This window comes from Cygnus olor, chromosome 4, assembly GCF_009769625.2.
Source record: "Cygnus olor isolate bCygOlo1 chromosome 4, bCygOlo1.pri.v2, whole genome shotgun sequence".
Lineage (NCBI taxonomy): Eukaryota > Metazoa > Chordata > Aves > Anseriformes > Anatidae > Cygnus > Cygnus olor.
The window spans coordinates 19617763-19638218 of NC_049172.1; the positions used below are offsets into that span (position 1 = coordinate 19617763).

The window sequence follows — 20456 nt, forward strand, 5'->3', positions numbered from 1 at the left end:
GGATTAAATTTGGAGTGAATATTGACCTAGCATGTGATGATAGGAGCAAATGGAATTAGAAATGTATGCTGTGTAATGTCTGTAATTCCAGAGGTGATTAAAAATCCTTTTGAAATTGAGTAGCTCAGTCTAGTCAAACACAAGAATGGCCAACATTTTTGAGAACAGTCCTGCACAAATACGAAGACTTGAGGAGGTCACCTGATGCAATTCCATCTCTAGTTTCTGCATATTCTTTGAATTACTTAAAACAAGGAAAAACCTTCAGTGGTCCAGGAGCAAAATACATTTTGTGCCTAAATAGTCTGCCAGTTACCTACAATATCATAGCGCTCTTTCACTTACATTAAGTGTTCTAGTATAGAAGGAGTTGATCAAGGCTTTATCATGATTTTATGACAGTTTAACTTGTTGTTTGACCAAGAGTTTTTCATTCACATAACTCATTCTCCTTGGTGTTTTTACTAAAGGTACAGAATCATCTTAATTGAAAAATGTTTCTGCGGAGAGTAACTAGTGGAGGTTTCCAGCAGAAATTCAACAGAGATGCTCTGTGTTTATGCAAATGCTTGCAAGTTCTATTATTAAGCAATAAATATGGAGCAAATGAAATCTATAGATTATTTAATTTTTTAGACTGTTAACTTGCATTAGCTTCTAGTACCTTTAGTTATTCTTTTTTTTTCCTTCCAGAAAATTTCTAATAAAACTCTGCAGGCAGTTATCCATTATTTATGTTGAAGGAAAACAAACAGAAGAAATCACACCAGGAAACTTGCAATTAAGCAAGCTTGAGATCTAATAAGTCATTTCTAGTTTTCTAGGTCTAACTGTACTTTTTAGTTGTTAAGTATTGATTCTTCAGTGTGTGTGTAATAATTTGCTTATATGTGGAGGATTTCTCATTTTCTTGTTATGATCATTGTAATGAAAGGAAATTAACTTTTTTTCAAATCTCAAAGTTCTTTGTCTTCATGAATGATCTATTCTCTCCTGTAGTCAGTGTTCACTCAGAAGCAAGTTCAGAAACACTTCTTTGAATGGCATTTTGTTTATTTTGAATCATACGCAAAGGCAAATAACAAAATTAGTATGGCAAGTACTGATCGGTACTAGATCCCCTGTAGATACAAGAGTAGAAATAAAGTCTGAATAAATAAATAAATGGGTGCTTTTAAGGTTAATAAAACTGACTGTCAAAACGAGGATGAATGTCTTTTGATGTCACTGGATCCCAGCTGCTTTAATCTCATGACTTCATTGACTTGCTTTGTTCTCTAACACTCCCATACCCACAGGTACACCAGCTCTTCTTTGTACACACTAAGCTGTTTAGGAACAGTGTTTCTTTTGGCAGTAATAGGGTGTTGTTGTGCATACAGCTACCTGGAGTAATAACATGAAAGCAGTAGCAGCCTGGGTTGCAGTATTTCCACAGCATGCTTCTTGCCTTTTCATGTGTATCAGTATCCTTTCTAGCACAGACTTGCTCTGGCAACTGTCACTGTTCCCCAGTAGTTTCTCCACCTGAAAATAGTCTGGAGCATGAAAGCTTGAAGCAAAATTGCAGTAGTTCAATACGCAAATTAGTATAGCTACCACGCACGTGCTAAACTTCTGTTCCTGCATGTAATAAGTCATGAGCCAGTGGTGCTGTGAAATGCAGCTGTAATTGCTTCTTACTGCACAATGGGACTGCTCTGCATAACTTGTTAGGCTTTCAAAATCACTTTTATGGAAGTAGTATGAGGTAGAGTGCAATTGTTCAAATTGCAACCAAAAAGGGAATTTGAGAGAAATGTGCTGTATGCAGGAGAAAGATTCTTGGGTTGCTTAGGACAATTTTCCTTATTTAGGACAGTTGTTGAACTTTGAGATTTACAGACAAAAAGCAAATATACTTGTAGAACTGTCCAGGTATTTTAATAGTTTGCAGAGGTCTAAACAACTACATCCTTCTGGATCAACAAACCACTTTCTGTACAATTAAATGTTTTTCCTGTGTGTAATTGGCTTCCCCGTGTGTCTCATTATTTTCCTTGTAGCCTCTTCTTCTGCCTAAGGGGGAACCTAGGTTAATCTGTCAACTCCAGTTAGTTTTGAAATTCCTGAGGCTGTTTGCAGAGGAATTTCCCCTTCAGAGGCTCACCATTTCCCAGTTAAATTTACTGGAGTGGTAACACGACTATTCACATTGTCAACAATTCCTTAGTACTGGGAAGGCTGACAGCAAAGTTAAGGTTTTTACTGGGTGAAGCTGCAGTTCTTAAGGGTACCTGCTTATTTATATGTGAGTATATGTACACATTCTTACAAACTTGCTTATACACAATCAAGTACATACACACACACTAAAAATTTGATGAAATAACACTTCGTTCTTGGGTAAACAAGTCCTAGGCCCGTACAACCCTTCATTTGTTTCTAAATTTCAGACAGCTTCAGTCAAACTTCTACAATTGCATGACCGGTGTTTGATAGCAGGATTTAAAGGTAACTGAATAGTGTAGCCAATATTATCCTAAAGTATTTTTGTTTAAATATAGTGAATTATTCCAATTTTAATGACAACCGTGTAATTATATTTCTTGGGACACAGAAACCAGTTGTGCCTAGCTGAAGACAAGAGTTCACCCTGATTAAGGGGGTGGATAACTAGGACTGTGATGTGCATCACATTTCTGCAAAGTTTGCTCATACAAGAGAGTAAGATGAACTGCTTTTGTGGATATTGAGAGCAGCGTTTGGCCCACAATCTGCTGGCTGTTTCTGTTTTCACTAATATTTCACAAAATTTTATAAACCTGCTGTAATGCTGATGTAGCTTCCATGGTGGAGTCATGTTTTGCAGCATGTTTTCTCTCAAATAATGAATGACTGATCGCATCAGTAACAAAGCTTGTTTTACACGCTCTCTCTTCAAAGAAATATAGTTTGTATGTAGTTGTATTACAATAATTTTTCTTATTGTCATAGGAGTTGACACTTTGTTTCCCTAATGTGTAAGTTATCGGAGGAAGATTGTCCCTCTACACTGAGCTTCAGCAATGTGGAACTGTTCCTCCCCATATAACAATTATAGTGCCTGTCTGAAAGCCTGATGTACAAGTAGCCTAGCTGACAGAAATAAGCTGGAGCTATTAAAATAACCATAAATGAGGCTGACAATAGGAGCTGTCTGCCATTGTCCCAAAAGATTTTCTGAACTGGAAGTAATCAGCTGAGTTCTAAGGCAACCCTGTCAGGGATCTTCTAATTGCAAAAATTCCCCCTCGCCACCCCCTGGCTTCCTGAAAGCAAGTTCACAATCTTTGGGGATATTAGCATGTTTATTACTTTTAGCCCAGACTACCTTAGTATGGAGTCATAATTTCTGGGCATAATCTTGTACGTAGACAGTTTAAAGAACATATTTAGAACTTTTTTAGAACAGACTAAACACTATTTTCAGTTCATTTGACTTGTTTTTGTACAAATGTGCTGAAAGCAATGTGGCAAGAACTGGAAGCCAAAACGTTGCTGGGTCTAATTATTTATAAATCTTTTTCTTGGACCCTAATGTGTTCTACTTTGCCTCCTTAACTAAGATGTGCAAAATCTGTTTTCTTAATGTTTTAAAATACAGTCTTGTGTTTGTTGCAGAGTTTTAACTGTGCGCATCTTTTCTCCTAGGTCTTCATACTACCTCTTTTTATTTGATTAAGTAATAGCTGCTCTCTAAGCTATTGAACGTTCTGTATTTCTTCTTAAAATAACTGTATCTATCTCATTTATAAGCTGCACATAGGGGAGATCAATAGTGACCCTTTCTCTCCAACACAATTCAAACTGCTGCCATCTGTTCATAGTTCAGAAGTGATGCATAAACTGTTCTGTGTTTTAAGCTTTATGTCAAGGTCTGGGTTTGACCATATGGTGAGGCTCTCTGGATGCCAAGTTTTTGTCCCAAAATACTGTTTTACTATGAATGCATTGGGAATTTCTATGCATTTATGAAGGTGAGTCTGCCAGGTTTGACTGGACACTGCTAATTTTTGGCTGTTCCAACAACTAGTCTCACTGTTGTTACATTAGTGTCATAGGCAGAAATTATTTCATTTTTCATACAGTAGATTATTTTATGGAATTTGGGAGTTTTTAAAACTTATATCAAATTTACTTAAAGTAATGGTAGAAAACTGGATTTGGCTGTATCCTTTGTTATATTTCACCATTTCAGTGGAGTTAAATTTGAGATACAAACCAGGTTAGGATTCCTAAATAATAACGTTCGTAATTTCATGATAAAAATCATAATCATAAAACTTACTATGATTGAGCCTTCGTTTTTTTTTTTTTTTTTTCTGTTAAAATCTCACATCTGTTCTAATGCCGATAATACTGCTTTCTACACGGTATTAGAAGTTGTGTGTGCTATAGGGACCATGTATGCCCTACAGTGATATTTTTCCCCTTTCACCTTTCTGAACTTGCAATAACTGGTCCCTGGAAAGAGCACAAGCATTGGTGGACATGACGTGTTTGAAGTTCCTGCAGCTCCACAGTGAAATGTCATCTACCGGTTAAAGAACTGGTGCGAATTCATTGCAGTTACATCAGCTTGCTAATACTGCTTGTGAGAAGTTATTTGAAACTTTCTAAGCAGTGATTTATGTTAGAAAATGAGCCATTTGTCCTTGAAACAGTAACTAGAGTTGCTTTCCATTTAACAGTACTGTCTGAGCATGATTTTTCAGCTGGTAGTACACAAGATGACATGAAACATATCCGGCTTTCTATGTCAAAGAGCTATAAATACAGAAGTTTCATTCAATTTTCTGGGTATCTGCTTTTATAAAGGGTGACAAAAGATCTGTGATTCCAGTATATTCATTTCAGCTTATTTTTAGTGTTTTTATTCCCTAGCTACTCCTGAGAGAGATTTTCTGAGTTCGCTGAAGCAGAAATTATAAAATCTGATTTTTCATTACTTATCTTCAATAACATATGTAAGAAATATGTTTTTTAAAAGAAAAAGCTAGGATACAACCACTGTATAGAAACCTCTTGAGTGTCTAAATAAAAAATTACGTAAAATCTAAACGTGTGATAAGCTGTAAATGTTAAAAGAAATATTGATGACATGATAGATGACATTATTTAAAGCCTTTTGGGCTGCAAGTAATAATCCTAACTCTATAGCCTGTGAACATATCCTGCTGCAGAATTTTTCAAAGGTAGTTGTTTTTCTGGAGGGTTAAGGTTTTGTGTTTAATATTATTTTTGGAAAACAGTTACCCAGGATACACACAAAAGCTAAAGGTACCAAGTTATTGAAAAAAGAAATCAGAATGCCTTAACTTAAGGTTCAACTATACTCAGGCAAAATCAAGGAATCACTGAATTGTTAAAAAGAAACAATGCAACTGTTTCAAACTGAATTGAATTCTTAGTGATGCATATCTGTATTCCTCGGATGTTTGCAAACAGGTAATTTGAATTCTTCATGAGTTATGCAAAATGCAATATTGATGGCTCGTTGCTAGGCTGCAGTCTTCCTGTGTGTGCCTAATGAGATGCTCCTGGAGAAGAGGAGAGAGAAGAGCAGCGAACACCTCCCATTTGTGTGTGATTCAAAGGCAAGCAATAGCTGCTGCAACTTCTTCCTCTCCTTCAGGGCTGTAGACAAGGATTATTTATATTCTGAAACAATACAGTTTAGTCTGTTGTGTGAATCAGACTTCTTACATCTGATATGTGAGTAGCTTGCATTGTCAGTGATAAGTTTTTAAATTACTACGAAGTTCAAACCATATTTCTCTGGGTGGCTCTTGCACTTTGTTCCATAGAAGCATAAACAGTGATGCTTCCTGTTCCGAGTGCACATGTGATACAGGTAAAGAAGGCTAGCACTTTTCTAGTTCAGTTTATTTATCAAAATACTACTTCTTTTGTAAGAGAGAGGTTGTATATCATTTGTAAAAGTTTGTGCTGCCAGCCGCAGGTCTTTAGTGTTTCACAAGTTAGAGTGCAGAGCCTTTTTTGGCACACTGCCCTGTTTATACAGGGGACAAGCTGACATTTCACTTCTGCAAAAAGAATCTCATTCCATTCCTTCTTCAGAAGGAGATTTGTTTCAAGTTCACAGGATGGAGATTTTGGTCTTTTCAACTGACATTTTAAGTGCTGAATAGTTCCTTGTCTCTGTGACAGGACATACTTGAAATCTTCAGTACTTAAGGACAGTTGGTTTGTGTAGTATAAAGACCAATGTTTTATTGTGCTGCCTTGTTTGTTTTGGTTTTGTTAAGTGGTTATTATTTGGCTGATCAAATAATATTAAATTTTGTTGGCATTGGATGCTGTTGTAAAGGAACTGTGGGCTTAAGGCTCAGTTGTTCCTCACATGGTGCTCTGTAGAGACCTGAGTTACAGTAGCACAGCAGCCACAGGGAAAGTAAGGTTTTCTTTTTTTTTTTTTTTTCCCTTGGAAATTCAGTATGTTCCATGTATCAAAGCTTTTTCTTTTCAGTGCACTCTGTGGCACATAGGATTACTTGGCTGTACATATGGCCATACTTAGCTGCTTCTTCGTGGCATTTTCAGTGTCAGACTATAGTGGTGGCCAGAGGTTGTCTGGCCCATCAGAAATACAGATAAATTGACTAGAGGATTTTTTAAATTGTTTTAAAAGTGGAAAGGATCTGAGATATTTCACTGGTGATAATTAGTTCTAGAATCACGGTTTATACCAGGGGTACTACAGACAGGTATAGTACTTGTGTAAGTAATATGCCCCAGTCTGCTGTAGTCTCTTTTATCTTGTGCACCATAACTGTTAATAAATTTTCATTCCCCTCACCCCTTTGCTTCCCCCAAAACCACTTTGCATAAAGTGGAGGAAAAAACAACAACATACATAATACACAGGGTTGCACTTGCCTACTGTCCTGGTTTGACTGTGCCTCTAGAAATTACTTAAGGGAAAAGGAGGACGAAAGAGTATGGATGTTCTTTGACTCCTCTGGGGACTGCAGAAAAGCAGATAAGCACTATGTCTTCTATTCTGCATGCTTGGATGCTATTTATTTATTTATTTATTTATTTATTTATTTATTTTTCTCATCCTATCAGATCTGTTATAGCCTCTGTATTTATACAGCTCAGGGAAAAAGACGGTATAAATTTCTTATCGTTAGAAGACAAAGCGTGATAATGTTGTAATATTTAGTAAGATTTTGCTTTAAAAAGAAACAAACAAAAAAACACACCAAACCACTAATCAAGGACTCTGATGTGATTATTTCATTGTTCTAAAATGAAATTTTAGAAATGAAATTTTAGAAAAAGTGAAGTTCCACAAAACTTAAAGCAGCAATTTGACCAGAAAAATTGCAGACTTTTGAGAGATGGGGTTCTTTGGACCCATGTCCACATAAAAACTAACTTTATAAATACTGGTAACTTTCTAGAAAATATATGCAGCCTATGTAGTGGTAAGAGAGATGCAGGTAGTAAATGGCAATCTGTATTAAGCTGAATACCACCCCTAATTCTATTTTTAATTGAAAAGATTGTATAGACTTTAGTGATGGCTTACAAGAGTAAGTGACTTACTCTTTGGTCAGAACTCAAGCCAAAGTTACAGTCTGTGTTGGTGTAAATGCAGACTCGTGCCGCTGAGGGACAGCGTGCCGTTGGTAATAACATGCTTAATCTACTCTTTTTGAAATCTTTAATTGGGATCGGCTGTTCATTGACGGTCATATTTGATCAAAACCTGTGTTCCTGCAGTTCTTAAAATATTGCCTTTTCCCCTCAGAGATGGCTTTTAGGCAGCTGAAGAAGCTTTTTGATTTGTCCGGCTTATTAGAATTTAGATTAATTAAGTTTGTAATCAGATTTCAAGAATCGTGTTCCAGGCCAGGGATTTCTCTTAGTTTCAAACGTTGCTCCCAGGGCAAGTTCTACTAAACTGCGTTTTCATGCTTTGCTGAGAAATGATTGCAGGTTTTGATTTCCATTACAGAATCATTAATATTGTTAATGAGAGTTCTCATGGATAAGTACACTTAAGGAGGATCATCCCTGGGAATTGGGGGTATTATACTTTGAGCGTTTGTTAATCAGATAGAATTGGCATAGGTAAGACTGTCAGATTTGAGATGGATTTATATGTTTATTTTTGTTTTAAGAGTGACTTTGGTTTTAGTGATTTGGGTTATGGGATTAAAGTTGGAAGTGATGTTGGTTCTTGGCAAGAGTGGGGTTAATGTTCTAATTTTTCCCCATTTGCTGTATTCTTAAACCAGCCTGTTCCTCCATACTGAATGCTGCCTTATTTCTGTAGTACAGTATTCACTTAGGACTTTTTCCTTCTCATAATAAAATCAACAGAAAAGTCCAGTTGCATCAAACAGTAGCAATATCTAGTCTAAAATTTCAGACTCACAAAGATTGTAAAACTCCGCTGTCGTCGTGCAGATGACTGAGAAACATTTCATCAGAGCTCTTTTGTACTCCCCTCTGGCGGTTAGCAACTGATGAATATGAATTTATTTTTATCCTAACCACCTGAAAAGCTTAAAGATTGCATGTCCAGCCAAGTGAAAATGTTTTTGGAATACTAATTTCAACATATTTTATGAACAATAATATTTACAGGTCTTTGGGATTATCATGCATGCTAAAGATTCTCTGGTGGAGCTCTGTGGAAGATTTATCTACTTGTCTTGCTACATAAAAAGCAAATGGTTTGTAAAAGTTAAATTTACTGATTTGCTCTCAGCATAGAGAATAGGAAATTTGCTGACAAAAGATTTTTTTTGAGTGGGAGAAGAGTTGGAGATAGAGCCTTTAACACATTGAAAATATAATAGAAGCACTTAAGCTGTACTCCGTAAATGCGATTTGCACCACTGGAAGAAAAAGGCAAAAATACTTCTAAGAAGCCGAAACTTGCTGCTGAAATTGATGATACTGATTAACATGTTGCTGATACTTAATGGATCTAGCTGATTGTAAGATTAAAACAAATTAACTCTTGCTTGGATTGGTTTATTACTTTTTTGACATTTGATTTCCCATCATTATCTGCTGTAATGACTGGTGTGAGGTCAGATTGTGCAGTAATGTTAGAGGGGAAAAAATCCAAGTTCTGCTGATTGTGTTTCCTGACAAAAGTGCTGAGGCAGGACCAGAAGAATTCAGGTTTTGGTAGTCAGTGCTTCCCCCAACCCCTTCCAACCTCCGCCCAGGCTTGTGTACCGGATCAGTATCTGCTCCATTTTATTGTTGGGTGGCAGCAACGTGGAGAAAGTTGAGTCACGTTAATAGACCAGTCATGCCTTCTCTATCTGCTCTCCGAGCTCTGAGTAATGAAGAAGAACAAGGTGTGGTGAGCTCCCCCACCCCCTCAACATGCAAGCAATAAAAGGAAATTTTTGCTCTGTATCCTCAGGTCTTCTTTTACATGGCTTTTATACCAGAGGAATGTTATTTTGGGTCTTCATTTTAATATTGTCAAAGTAATCCACTTATCATGCGTGATGTCCATCTAATACATTTTCCAACTTGCATACATACCTGTCTATTCCATCTATTTTAAACTCTTGAGTGGGATGGGTGGAGGATTTATTTTAAGTAACCTTTGTCTCTAGGAAGTGTTTGTTTAGGAATTAATCTGTTAATAACAATAAATGCAAACAGTTACGTAGGCTTTTTTTGCATATCTGAATGCTCATAACATGTTCTTTCTAGCTACTTTATACTTCTATTTGTGGTTATAAACAGCAGAGAAAATGTTCATCCGGCAATTCAGTGTCTGTTGGGTGAGAAACATGAGAAAAATGGAAGAGTAATTTTTAGTGAATAACATTTTGTGTTACTTTTGCTAATGCACACAGAGTATCGGTGACCCTGTAGAAAAATGGAGAAATTCTGAAAACCAGAGCTACCCTGCTGGATGAAAATCTGTGTTATATGACTTGTTGAGTAGTCAGGTAGTCAGACAGATTACAGCCCTTTCATTGGGCATTTCTGCAAAAGTCAGTGTCAAATACGCAGCAGTAATGCCAGATAGGCAGAACTAATTTGAAATGAAAAATGAACCGAAAGTAAAGTTGCCCATTTTCTCTATTGTAAAATTAGTCACTATCCCAGTATCCCAGTAATGCTTCTACATATTTCTTTCTGAAATACTTACTGTTGTTGGTTTGGTGTGGTACTTTTTTCTCCCCTTTCCCCTTTTAGAGTATGTGATATAAGAGAACGGACACTTGAGAAATGGCAGTTCACGAAAGCATAATTGGTTCAGTCTTCCTTTCCTTGAGGGAGGCTTTGGTAATTAAGGTGGTAGAATCTGTAAATGCCAGGTGAGCAGATTGCAGGAGAGCTCCACTACTGGGAGAGTCTCTTTCTCTGTTTCTTTAATATCAGGCAAGGCTATCTTAAAATGAATCTGCCGCTTCTGATGTAGTTACTGTTAGGAATGCAGGGCAGGTGTAAAATGATAATGGTTGCTCAGTTCAGCACGTAAGCGTGACCACTGTCCTCTGCACAGACCACAAGCAACAGAGTAGCATTGCTGGAAGCCCTGCGAAGAGGGAATTACAACAGGCTAGGCTTGTGTTTGGGAGGACATGAATGTTTTACAAAATTTTCTGAGGCATGCACAGAATCTACCCAGACTGAAGATGAAGTACTTGCATGCCACATCCAGCATTTGGGTTTAGAAATGAGGCCACAAGAATTAACACATTTATTTACTCCCGGGCAAGTCTCCTGGCTGAAGCAGAGAAATGCAAAAGGTGTAACATAAGCAAGTTACAAAAACAGAATCCAGGTAACTGTGCTCAAGACTAGGTCTCCTTTTTTGAGAGAGCAAATTCATGGTATCCTATTTAAAATCACTCTTTATATTAAAAAGAGAAATGGTGCAATTAGCCACAGCACAAATCAGCGTCTTTATAGATTTTTTTTATAACAAACTGCAATTAAACAATGCAAATAAATACTGAGCTAAAGAGATGAATTGTAAAATGTCAGTGTCCTTAAAGTGAACACCTTGACTTGGTTTCTGATGGTGTTCCTCTGCAAAGAAGGAATTTATAAAGCCACGAGTTAGCTTTCAAGAAAACTTGTATATATTGTATGTAATGCATATAGATATATATTTTTTTCAAATTGCAGTGTGTTACCTGCCCTTTCTTTTCATCCCAGTAGTCCGAGACTGTATACAACCAATTTCCATACTGACACCTGGTGGTAGTTCTGGGATACTGTGTTGCTTAAAGTGCTATATATGGGCATCTTGCAGGTTAAGGTATTAGACGCTATTACCTCCAGTCCTCCTAAAGTCTTACTAACAACTTAAAATATAAGATGGTCACCATCAACCCTTCGTACATTCTCCCAAAAAGCAAAGAAAGTAATGAGTAAATGAGTAATTCCTCAATATTTATCTAATTTTGTTTAGCCTGAATATTTAAAAAATAAAAAATGTCTGGGATATGTGAAGGAAATCATATCTACAGTTATTCATTTTGTGTAGGATTTCTTGTGAAAGCATAGTGGCATAGTTCATCAAAGTGCTATTTAACTGACAGTATGCATGTTTTGTGAGTAGCTGGGCTCAGGACAAGGGCCACACCATGCATAGTCATATCATGTGAATATATCTAAAACCCAAAACTGGGACCCATGGTGAAATTTTGGCTCATCTGAACTCCAGTCCAAATTAGGTTAGGTATAATATTATAGTATATAATAACATTTTTTCTTATCAGTGTAAGAAAAAATAAGAGCCATGTCAGAGCCTTTCAAGATTACCGCAGGAGTGACTGCAAGGTGTTGGTCTATCCCTTCCTCTGGAATGTATTTAGCTTCATTTTAAGTTCTATCTAGAAAATGTCTTGAATAAGACAGCCAGTAAGAGCAACTGGATCAAGAAAATAAAAGTGCAGTTTTATGGTGCAGTAAATCTGTGAATCTGCTTGACATTCATCCCCTGACAAATAAGTTATGCCATGTCACAATTTTTTGATATACAACATACGCATTTTATGACTGTAGATTGTAGACTAAGGTGCTTGTAAAAATAGGGCTGTATTTCCTTCACAGTGGATAAAAATTTGAGCCCCTCATTATTTATTTAGTTCTGGTTCAGACAAACTGCTGTATGAGGTTTGTGAGTTGTCTAGCTGTTCCTTAAATGGTAATTCATTTTATGGGTGCTAAAATGAGCTAGGCGTTGCTTTCTATTATCAAACTAATGGCAACCAGTGGTTGGTCATAATGCTACAAGGTTGCCTTGAGGTCTAACTTTGTTTTCCTTTTCTGTGAGATTTCTATGTGAGCCTAAATACTCATGCACATTAAGAAAATTCAGTTAAATAATTTATTTGGGCATGTAGATAAGAATGTTTTACATTTAAGTATATTAATATGTATAACAGTAAACAGATCAAGAGTCTGGTATCCAAATCAGATAGTTTAATATACTATAAAGTTCAGTATATTAATAAAGAGGTTCATTCAAGCCCCCCCAAATTGCTTATTACTCATTATATTTAATCCTTTAGGCAAAATAGTTTTTTTTCAATAGTGTTAATTGATCTGATAAATCTGAAAAAAGTTGAAAAAAACAATGGAAAGGAAGTTAAGTAATATATTGTGTTAATAGCTGGAACACGTAATCGTTGAAAACTGTTTTATTGATTTTGGTTTTGGCGTTTTCAGGTTAGATTTAATGCTTGTGTGCGTATATTAAACGCAGCTTGTGGAATCAATGTCAGTTATCCTGAACTTGTTGATTTTTTTCTCATTTTCTAAGCTTGTTGCTTGCTCTGTTTCTACATACTTCTGTATATTTATTGATCGTTCTCTGTTTATCTTTTGTCCTGTTAAACAGGTATTATTGAGACAGCTGATCGCCTGGATCGTGAGACTACTTCACATTACTGGTTGACTGTTTATGCAACAGACCAAGGTGTTGTGCCTTTATCATCTTTCATCGAAATCTACATAGAAGTTGGTGATGTTAACGACAATGCTCCTCAGACAACAGAACCAGTTTATTACCCAGAGGTCATGGAAAATTCACCTAAAGATGTATCTGTCATTCAGATTGAGGCATTTGATCCAGATTCTAGCTCAAGTGAAAAGTTAACCTACAAGATTACAAGTGGAAATCCACAGGGATTCTTTTCGATAAACCCCAAAACTGGTAAGTACAACACAATGTTTTATTTTAAATACGAGTGAATGAATTTATTTGCATAAATACATAAAATGGGCAAAATCAACATCTTTGGTTTAATATTGTAACCATGCTTCACAGTAGTTATAAATGGGTATCTTGGTCTCTGTCAATATCAGTAATGTTTACAAACCTGTAGAAGACTATCTGAGAGTGAAACTGTTTGTTCAAAGTACTTGACATCCGCACCCTGCACATTTTGGGAAAGTTTACTTCAGAGTAGCTTAGCTTTAGACTACTCAGTGTCCATTTGCATTTGTAGTGCTGTAAATGTGCTCTTAGAATACATCTTTTAGTTTAGCTTCATCCAAACTGTTTCTAGCGGTGTCTCTCTTCGAATTTTCATTCATAGTTTTTTAGCCAATGCCCACCCCCCTTGTCTTGTCCACCAGCTAGTGTTAGCCAAGACAATGCAAGGGGCTGTATGCATAACTGTTGCCACTGTACAAGATACAAAACCTGGAAGGTAATCTATATGTGTGGCTGATGTGTAGTGAAAAGAAAGTGTGAATTCAGTGCTTGACTGGAAACCTTCAGAAAAACTTTCTGAGGGTTTAACAGGAAAGTACAAATACAAGAAACAGCTCACCTTTTAATATCTGTGAATTACAAATACTGAAATATATGTAGGGCAGAGAGACAGCAAACAAATAATCCATTTAAACTGAAGCTGCAGAGAGAGTTTAAAAACAACATAAACGTTGCCCTCCATCCCTTGTGAATGCATGCTGAGAAAATAGGTATTCTGGATGTTTTTAACGCAAATCTTCCCTGATATTAAAAAAAGAGGTAGCTGGGTAGAGCATGGTTCAGCTTTTTAGGTACCTTTCCATAGTACAAATTACAGGAGACTTTTCTGATTCTGATTCTCAGAATCCAGAGATTTTTAGACTAGAGATGCTATAGACGTATAGACGGTGATTTTAATCTGTAACAAACCTAGTAAGTAGAAAGGCATGACAGAAACCTTGTTATTCATTTAGCTCTTTGCTCATTGATGGACGGAATTTCAAGGGAATTTAGAGGAGAAAAAAAAATTATGAGTGAGAAGTGTTTTGAAGGTTGTGTTAACACTATAGCCTTCATTCTGTTTCATAGTTGTTTCAGCTTAGGGTATGAAAGACTTGCATGCTGCATCAGCTGCAATTGCTGTGTCAGCAAAGCTCTGACTGCAAACACAGGTATGTTATTTGGGTTATTTCTGACAATAATTTCTTAGTGCGTACTGTCTACTTGTGAGACGCTGCCAACAGGCACATATGAAATAGCTATAGCAAGAGAATGTGTTTAGTATTGTTAAGGCCTATATCTACTATATTTACAGAAATGCTAGTTTACAACAAAGGCAACCTACAAAATAAAACAAGAAATAATCAAAACCAGTCATCTAAACTGGGCACAGTAACTGTGTTTCTTTTTCTTTCTCTGCTCACACACAATTCAAAAGGAAAACTTTTGTGGTTATTCTTTATACTCTTACTCCTCCCTTCTTTCTGTTTTTGGAATTTAGCATTTGCCTGCTGCTTTGATATTTCTTGTTGTCTCAATCACTGATACTGATTAAAAAAAAAAAAAAGGGGGCAGAAAAAAATACCTGTGAGTTACCTGGAAAGAATTTTGACTGGCTTTGGTGCTCAAACTGCAAGTGAACATGAATTCTAACACTTACTCTTTACTGTATATAGTTTGCTGATCTGCTTGTGTGCACTATGTCCTTGTATCTTCTGTACTGCATTTTCTCTTCCTCTTTGTTCCGGTCCTTTCCAAGTCCTCTCTGCCTTCCCTTGTGTAGCATTTTCCAAACTTTGTGTAAAGGACAATTGCATGCCTGCTTCATATAAGTTTGGAGGTGAAGAAACATCTTTATTCTTATTTTATGGGTAGAAAAATCAGTGTAGGAAGAGACTGTGACTTATCTTCAGACAGAGTTTGTAGTTTTCCACATCAGTAGCTTACTGGTGATCTCATTTATGTTAGAAAGAGAGCTTGAAGGAGCCCACACACAAGATGTTGAAGTGATAAAGAACACTTAATAGAAAGCTAATAAAGATTTTCTGTCAAGAGAGTTTCTTACCTGCCTTTATTGTGGCATACATACTGTAGAAGTAAGTATTGCAGTCTGGAGTACTGCTCAGCCCTGCATTAAAGGGGAAAAACAAATGAAAATAATTAAGTCATTAGATTGTACAATACGAGCACTGCAAAGAAGAAAAATCTCCCTCTGATTTACGTTCAGCAGAGGGGGAAATGTTGTCTTTGAAGGTGATTAGAATAGCAGAGATGGGTAAATTCCTTGGTGTCTACTAATGCTACATTTATAATGCTAGATAGACATAATAAATGCGAGAGGAGGGAAAGAGAAGAGGTGGGCAGGGGAAAAAACTCTTGCTGATTTCTGTTGTGTTCCCAGAGTACATTCAAGTAAGTTCAATGAAAATTAAATAGCTAGCCCTCGTACAGTGTCTTTCATACTAGACACTAGATTTCATGTCATCTGGTGGACGGTATTCTTTCTTTCTTCTACATGTTCAGTTTGAAACTGAATCTGCAGTAGATAGTAACATAGTGATCAAGGTGAGTTTTGAGGTTATCACATTTGTTACTTCTAAAGTCTGTCTACTAAAAATCAGATCTGTTTAACCTGGATAGGTCTTATTAGGGGTGAAAGCTCTTTCAATAGGACTGCGATGTTAAGGAGCTTAAAGATCACTTTAAAAGATTTCAGTTATTGTTGTAGTTATAACACAGTGTATTTTATCCTCCTCAGTTAATTAAAACAGGTCTCAGCTGAAGAGTACATTTGACCAGAATTAGTGAGATCAAATCCTGTCATGTTTGCTTCTGCAGATGTGTTACCCTTGTTGGACCTTGTCAGGCTGTCACGCTGTAAGGTATTTGTCAGAGGAAGAGAAACCTTTGCAGGGCCCCAGGTTTCCCTTCCAGCCAAAAGAGAGAGAGGTCTGGAATATGAATCAAGCTTTTAACTGTATACCATTGTAACATTGAACGTGACAGAGTGAAAGTTAAGCATCTGTTACGTTTGTTACTTTGGTTGGCTCTGCAGCCAAGGACTGTAATGGCATTCAGTCCAAGTAAAGCAAAGACAAGTGTTTGGGTTCTTAAAATATGTGGTGAGTGCTAAAAATACATTTCAGCTGATACTATGTTATTGTCTCCTCTCTAGGTCAAGGATCCATCTTTTTCTGTCTTTTTATAGAATTAAACACTGTTGTATCATGGTCTGTGGCTACAACTCCCACACATTACAGTAATATAGGTTATAAATAGCAATAACCTACATGCAACTTATGTCAAGTAAAGTACTGCTGTCTGTTCTCATGCATGTAGCTAGTTTATTTCTAGAATTTATAGCCTCTAAAATAGGATGCATGTGTGTATTTGTGCAATAAGCACGTTTTTTTTTTAGGTGGAGAAACTGACATGGACCTTTGTAGGGGATAGTGCATCTGTCACAGAAAGAAGATTGTTTTTATGACAAGAAGTATTGATTTAACTGATCTGCTGGAAAGAAAGTGCTACTAGCTGAAGTACTATCTTCATGCTTCTTACAGTGATCAGTTTCTGAGTTTCCAATAGATCTTCATTGACACTTGAAAATATTTTAATTATTTTAAGTTATGAAATAACTTCCTTGAAAAGAAGCATTGCTAAGTTTTTCTTTGTATGCAGAAATGCTATTTCACTCTTTGGAACAGGATATATGACACAGTACATTGCATGATATTTGTAATCTTTTCAGATACACTTAGCCTTTGGTTAAAGTAAATGAAATACAATCGTCTTTAGTTTGGGAGTTCCCATATTATGGAGGGGAAAAAAAAAAAAGCTGCTTTACATGTAAGCTAGCTAAGTGTAATAAAAATAGTTGCCATAATATTATTTCCAGGAAAGAATTAGAGCAAAAACTAATTGCACAACTTTCATAGTCAACCTGAATAGAACTGTAGATTAATATGTCTACAAGAGCATAGATTTAGACTGGATATAAGGAGGAAATTTTTTCATGGTGAGGCACTGGAACAGGTTGTGCAGAGAAGTTGTGGATGCCCCGTCATTGGAAGTGTTCCAAGTCAGTCTGGATGGGGCTTTGACAAATCTGTCCCTGCTCTTGTTGGGGAGTTGGGAGTGGACTAGATCTCAGAGTCACTTCCAACCCAGACTATTCTATGAAACTATGTAAAGTCTAAGTACTTTATATCTACTTAACTTCTTGCAAAATAGCCTATAATTAAATATGAAAGGCATTGGGAAGGAGTTGGAATTGGCAGAAATTGATAGCTATTCAGAACACATCCTGGGGCTACTGTGCTTTATCTTACCACTTAAAACTGGAGCTATTGTGCCGAGGATCAGGAAAGATTTGTGCTTTTAACAACATTCACGTAATTTTCTAAAGCAAAGGATTATGTCAGAGCAAACATTTTCTGTTTTTTGTGCTTCAGAACTCAGTCTGTGTTATTTTTTTTCTGGTATGTATAATAGAAAACAGTAATTTTTCACTTACTGTGGGTGTGGTTCATCTGCTTGTAGGGTTTTTTTCTTTTTCTTTTTACATTTTGTAATTGCCTTCTAAGAAGGTCAAAGATTTTGAAACTTAATTATTGAAATACTCTTTAGTTGCTAACTTTCATTTTTAGAGGTGATGGAGATTTCTATCGTAATATTGTTCTGCTTACATGACAGTAAATATCTTATAAGGAACATAAGCTGCCAGAGTGCTCATCAGAACATGTCTTTTTCCTAGGTGTTTTATTCATAATCTGCTGCTATAGGTAAATTTCAGATACTACACCATTCAAATGGCAAACGCCTTTAAGAGTTCTTAGGCTCCTTGTGTACAGGTAGAGTTTGATAACTATCCATCCTACCTACCTACAAGTACAGTTGGTATCTATGGGATAAATTTGGGTACATTTTGTCTGAGAAAGCAACAAATTGGGCAAAAAAATGTATGTGTTAGGGAATGAGTAATAAGCTGTTTCACTTAAGCCGTTGATTCAACTTCAGTCTCTTGTGGGAATAAAATATTTTACATCTCGATGAAATCTTCCTCTCCTTCAACAAGATCTCTTACTTTAATAAACATGTCTGTTCATCTTCTACTTTTTTGAAGAACTGTACTCACATACCCAAAGTAAGCAGAGGAAAATGTGTAACATCCTTAATTTGAGTACGTCAGCTCAGCGGGTGTTTTATTATCAATTTATTCATTAATATATGCAAATTCTGTCAGGGGTAGTATATTGACTTCAGACTCAGACTAAATGGAATGCTTATGTAGTATTTGTTTTACATCTGCGTATATTATTTGTGTTAGATGTGGATGTTAAAAACTTGTTATTGGAAACTCTTTTCTTCAAAAAACTACTTAAAAATCTGTATTGGTTCCTCTGGGAAACCTTATTTCCTTTGTTTTGTAGATGAGTCTCTTAGTGGTCTGGAAAACAGAGATCATACTTTATAGCATTTCAGCTATACGCAGTGAATCACATCCGTGGTTGTTTTTGTAAAATATTCAATGCAAGCATTTAATATTTTTATTTTGATATGAGCACAATTACACTGGACAAATTTATGCTTTTGTTCCATCTTTTATTCCTTCATTTTATAATATCTTGATTTGCTTTATTGCTTTTGATGAGGAATATTTGAAGCATGATGGTTAACATGCAGTAGTTCTTAGAAAGTGGATCAGGTATTTAGTATGGCATCTACAAATAATAGCTGATAATATTGTATACAAGTGTATATTTATAAGCTGCTTATGAATTATGTCGTTGCTAGTCTATATTGGATTAATCATTCAGAAATGGATCTGTTAGTGCCAATTCAAGAGAGTTATTGTATTCATTTTACTAAGAGCTTTCAATTGAAACATGTAATTTCATTTCTGTTTGAGAAATGAGAGGAGCATGAATTAGATGATTTTTGCTGTTGTACCTGGCAGGAATTGTAAAGATAGTAGGCAAGCCAGCTCCCCAGTTTAAAATGTATACTTAGAGTTCCTCAGTGTGACATTGTAGTGGACTGGAACAGAATTCTTGTTCTGTCCTTGCTTCTTGTGTTTTGTAGTTTTATTTTATTTTTATTCTTTCTTGCGGGGCAGTCCCAAGCACAAATACAAGCTGGGTGAAGAATGGATTGAGAGCAGCCCAGATGAGAAGTACTGGGGATATTGGTTGGTGGGAAGCTCAACCTGAGCCAGAATGTGTGCTTGCAGCCCCAAAAGCCAACCATATCCTGGGCTGCATCAAAAGCAGCGTGGCCAGCAGGGCAAGGGAGGGGATTCTGCCCCTCTGCTCTGCACCTGTGAGACCAATATAAGGACATGGACATATTAGAATGAGTCTAGAGGAGGACCACAAGGATGGTAAAGGGGCTGGAGTACCTCTTTTGTGAAGACAGACTGGGGGAGAAGAGTCTGGTGAGACCTTATAGCAGCCTTCCAGTACCTAAAGGGGGCCTACAGGAAAGCTGGAGGGGGACACTTTGTCTGGGAGTGTAGTGATAGGACATGGGCGAATAGCTTTAAACTAAAAGAGGGGAGATTTAGATTAGATATTTGGAAGAAATTATTTTCTCAGAAGGTGGTGAGGCACTGGCACAGGCTGCCCAGAGAAGCTGTGGATGCCCCATCCCTGGAGGTGTTCAAGGCCAGACTGGATGGGGGTCCTGGGCAACCTGGTCTGGTGGGAGGTGTCCCTGCCAATGGTAGGGGGTTGGGACTGGGTGGACTTTAAGGTCCCTTCCAACCCAAACATTGTAGGAATCTGTGATTGCAAACTTGAAGAAAGGTATTCAGCTTTAACTGACCAACAATAAGGGTTCAACAAAGTCAAACACAAAGCATGGATATAAATAAGAGCTAAGAACATCCTTAATCGCTGCAGAGCTAGAGCTATTAAACTGAACTCTCCAAACAAAACAGCTAACTGAACTGTAGGCCTCACTCTGTATCATTTTCACACAGATAGTATTGTTTTGCCATGTCATTATTTTAAAAGATAGCTACTCCTCAATGATACAGGCTTTGTCTAAATATGTCAAAGATTGCTGAGATGAGGTGTCTGAAAGAAGCCTGTAGTGCTTTCTTGTAAGTGGCAGGATATGCAATGGAATGGCAAAGACTCCATTTGCAAAGCTAAAGGAGTTCCAGCTCTTCTTAGTATTACTGAACAAAAGATTGGATACTAATCAG

At 36.7% G+C, this 20456-nt stretch overlaps 1 protein-coding gene across 10 annotated transcripts in view; it reads left to right on the forward strand.

The window, feature by feature from the left end:
* Nucleotides 1-20456, forward strand: part of FAT1 (FAT atypical cadherin 1) — a 108387-nt gene that overhangs the window by 22580 nt on the left and 65351 nt on the right. For all 10 annotated transcript variants that reach the window (XR_005819956.1, XM_040557096.1, XM_040557098.1 and 7 more), the window contains exon 3: nucleotides 12890-13204. Coding sequence is in view for 9 of the 10 variants with exons in the window: in XM_040557096.1 (XP_040413030.1) it covers nucleotides 12890-13204 (315 nt within the window). In the remaining variant the exon portion in view is untranslated. The remainder of the gene's footprint in view (nucleotides 1-12889; nucleotides 13205-20456) is intronic.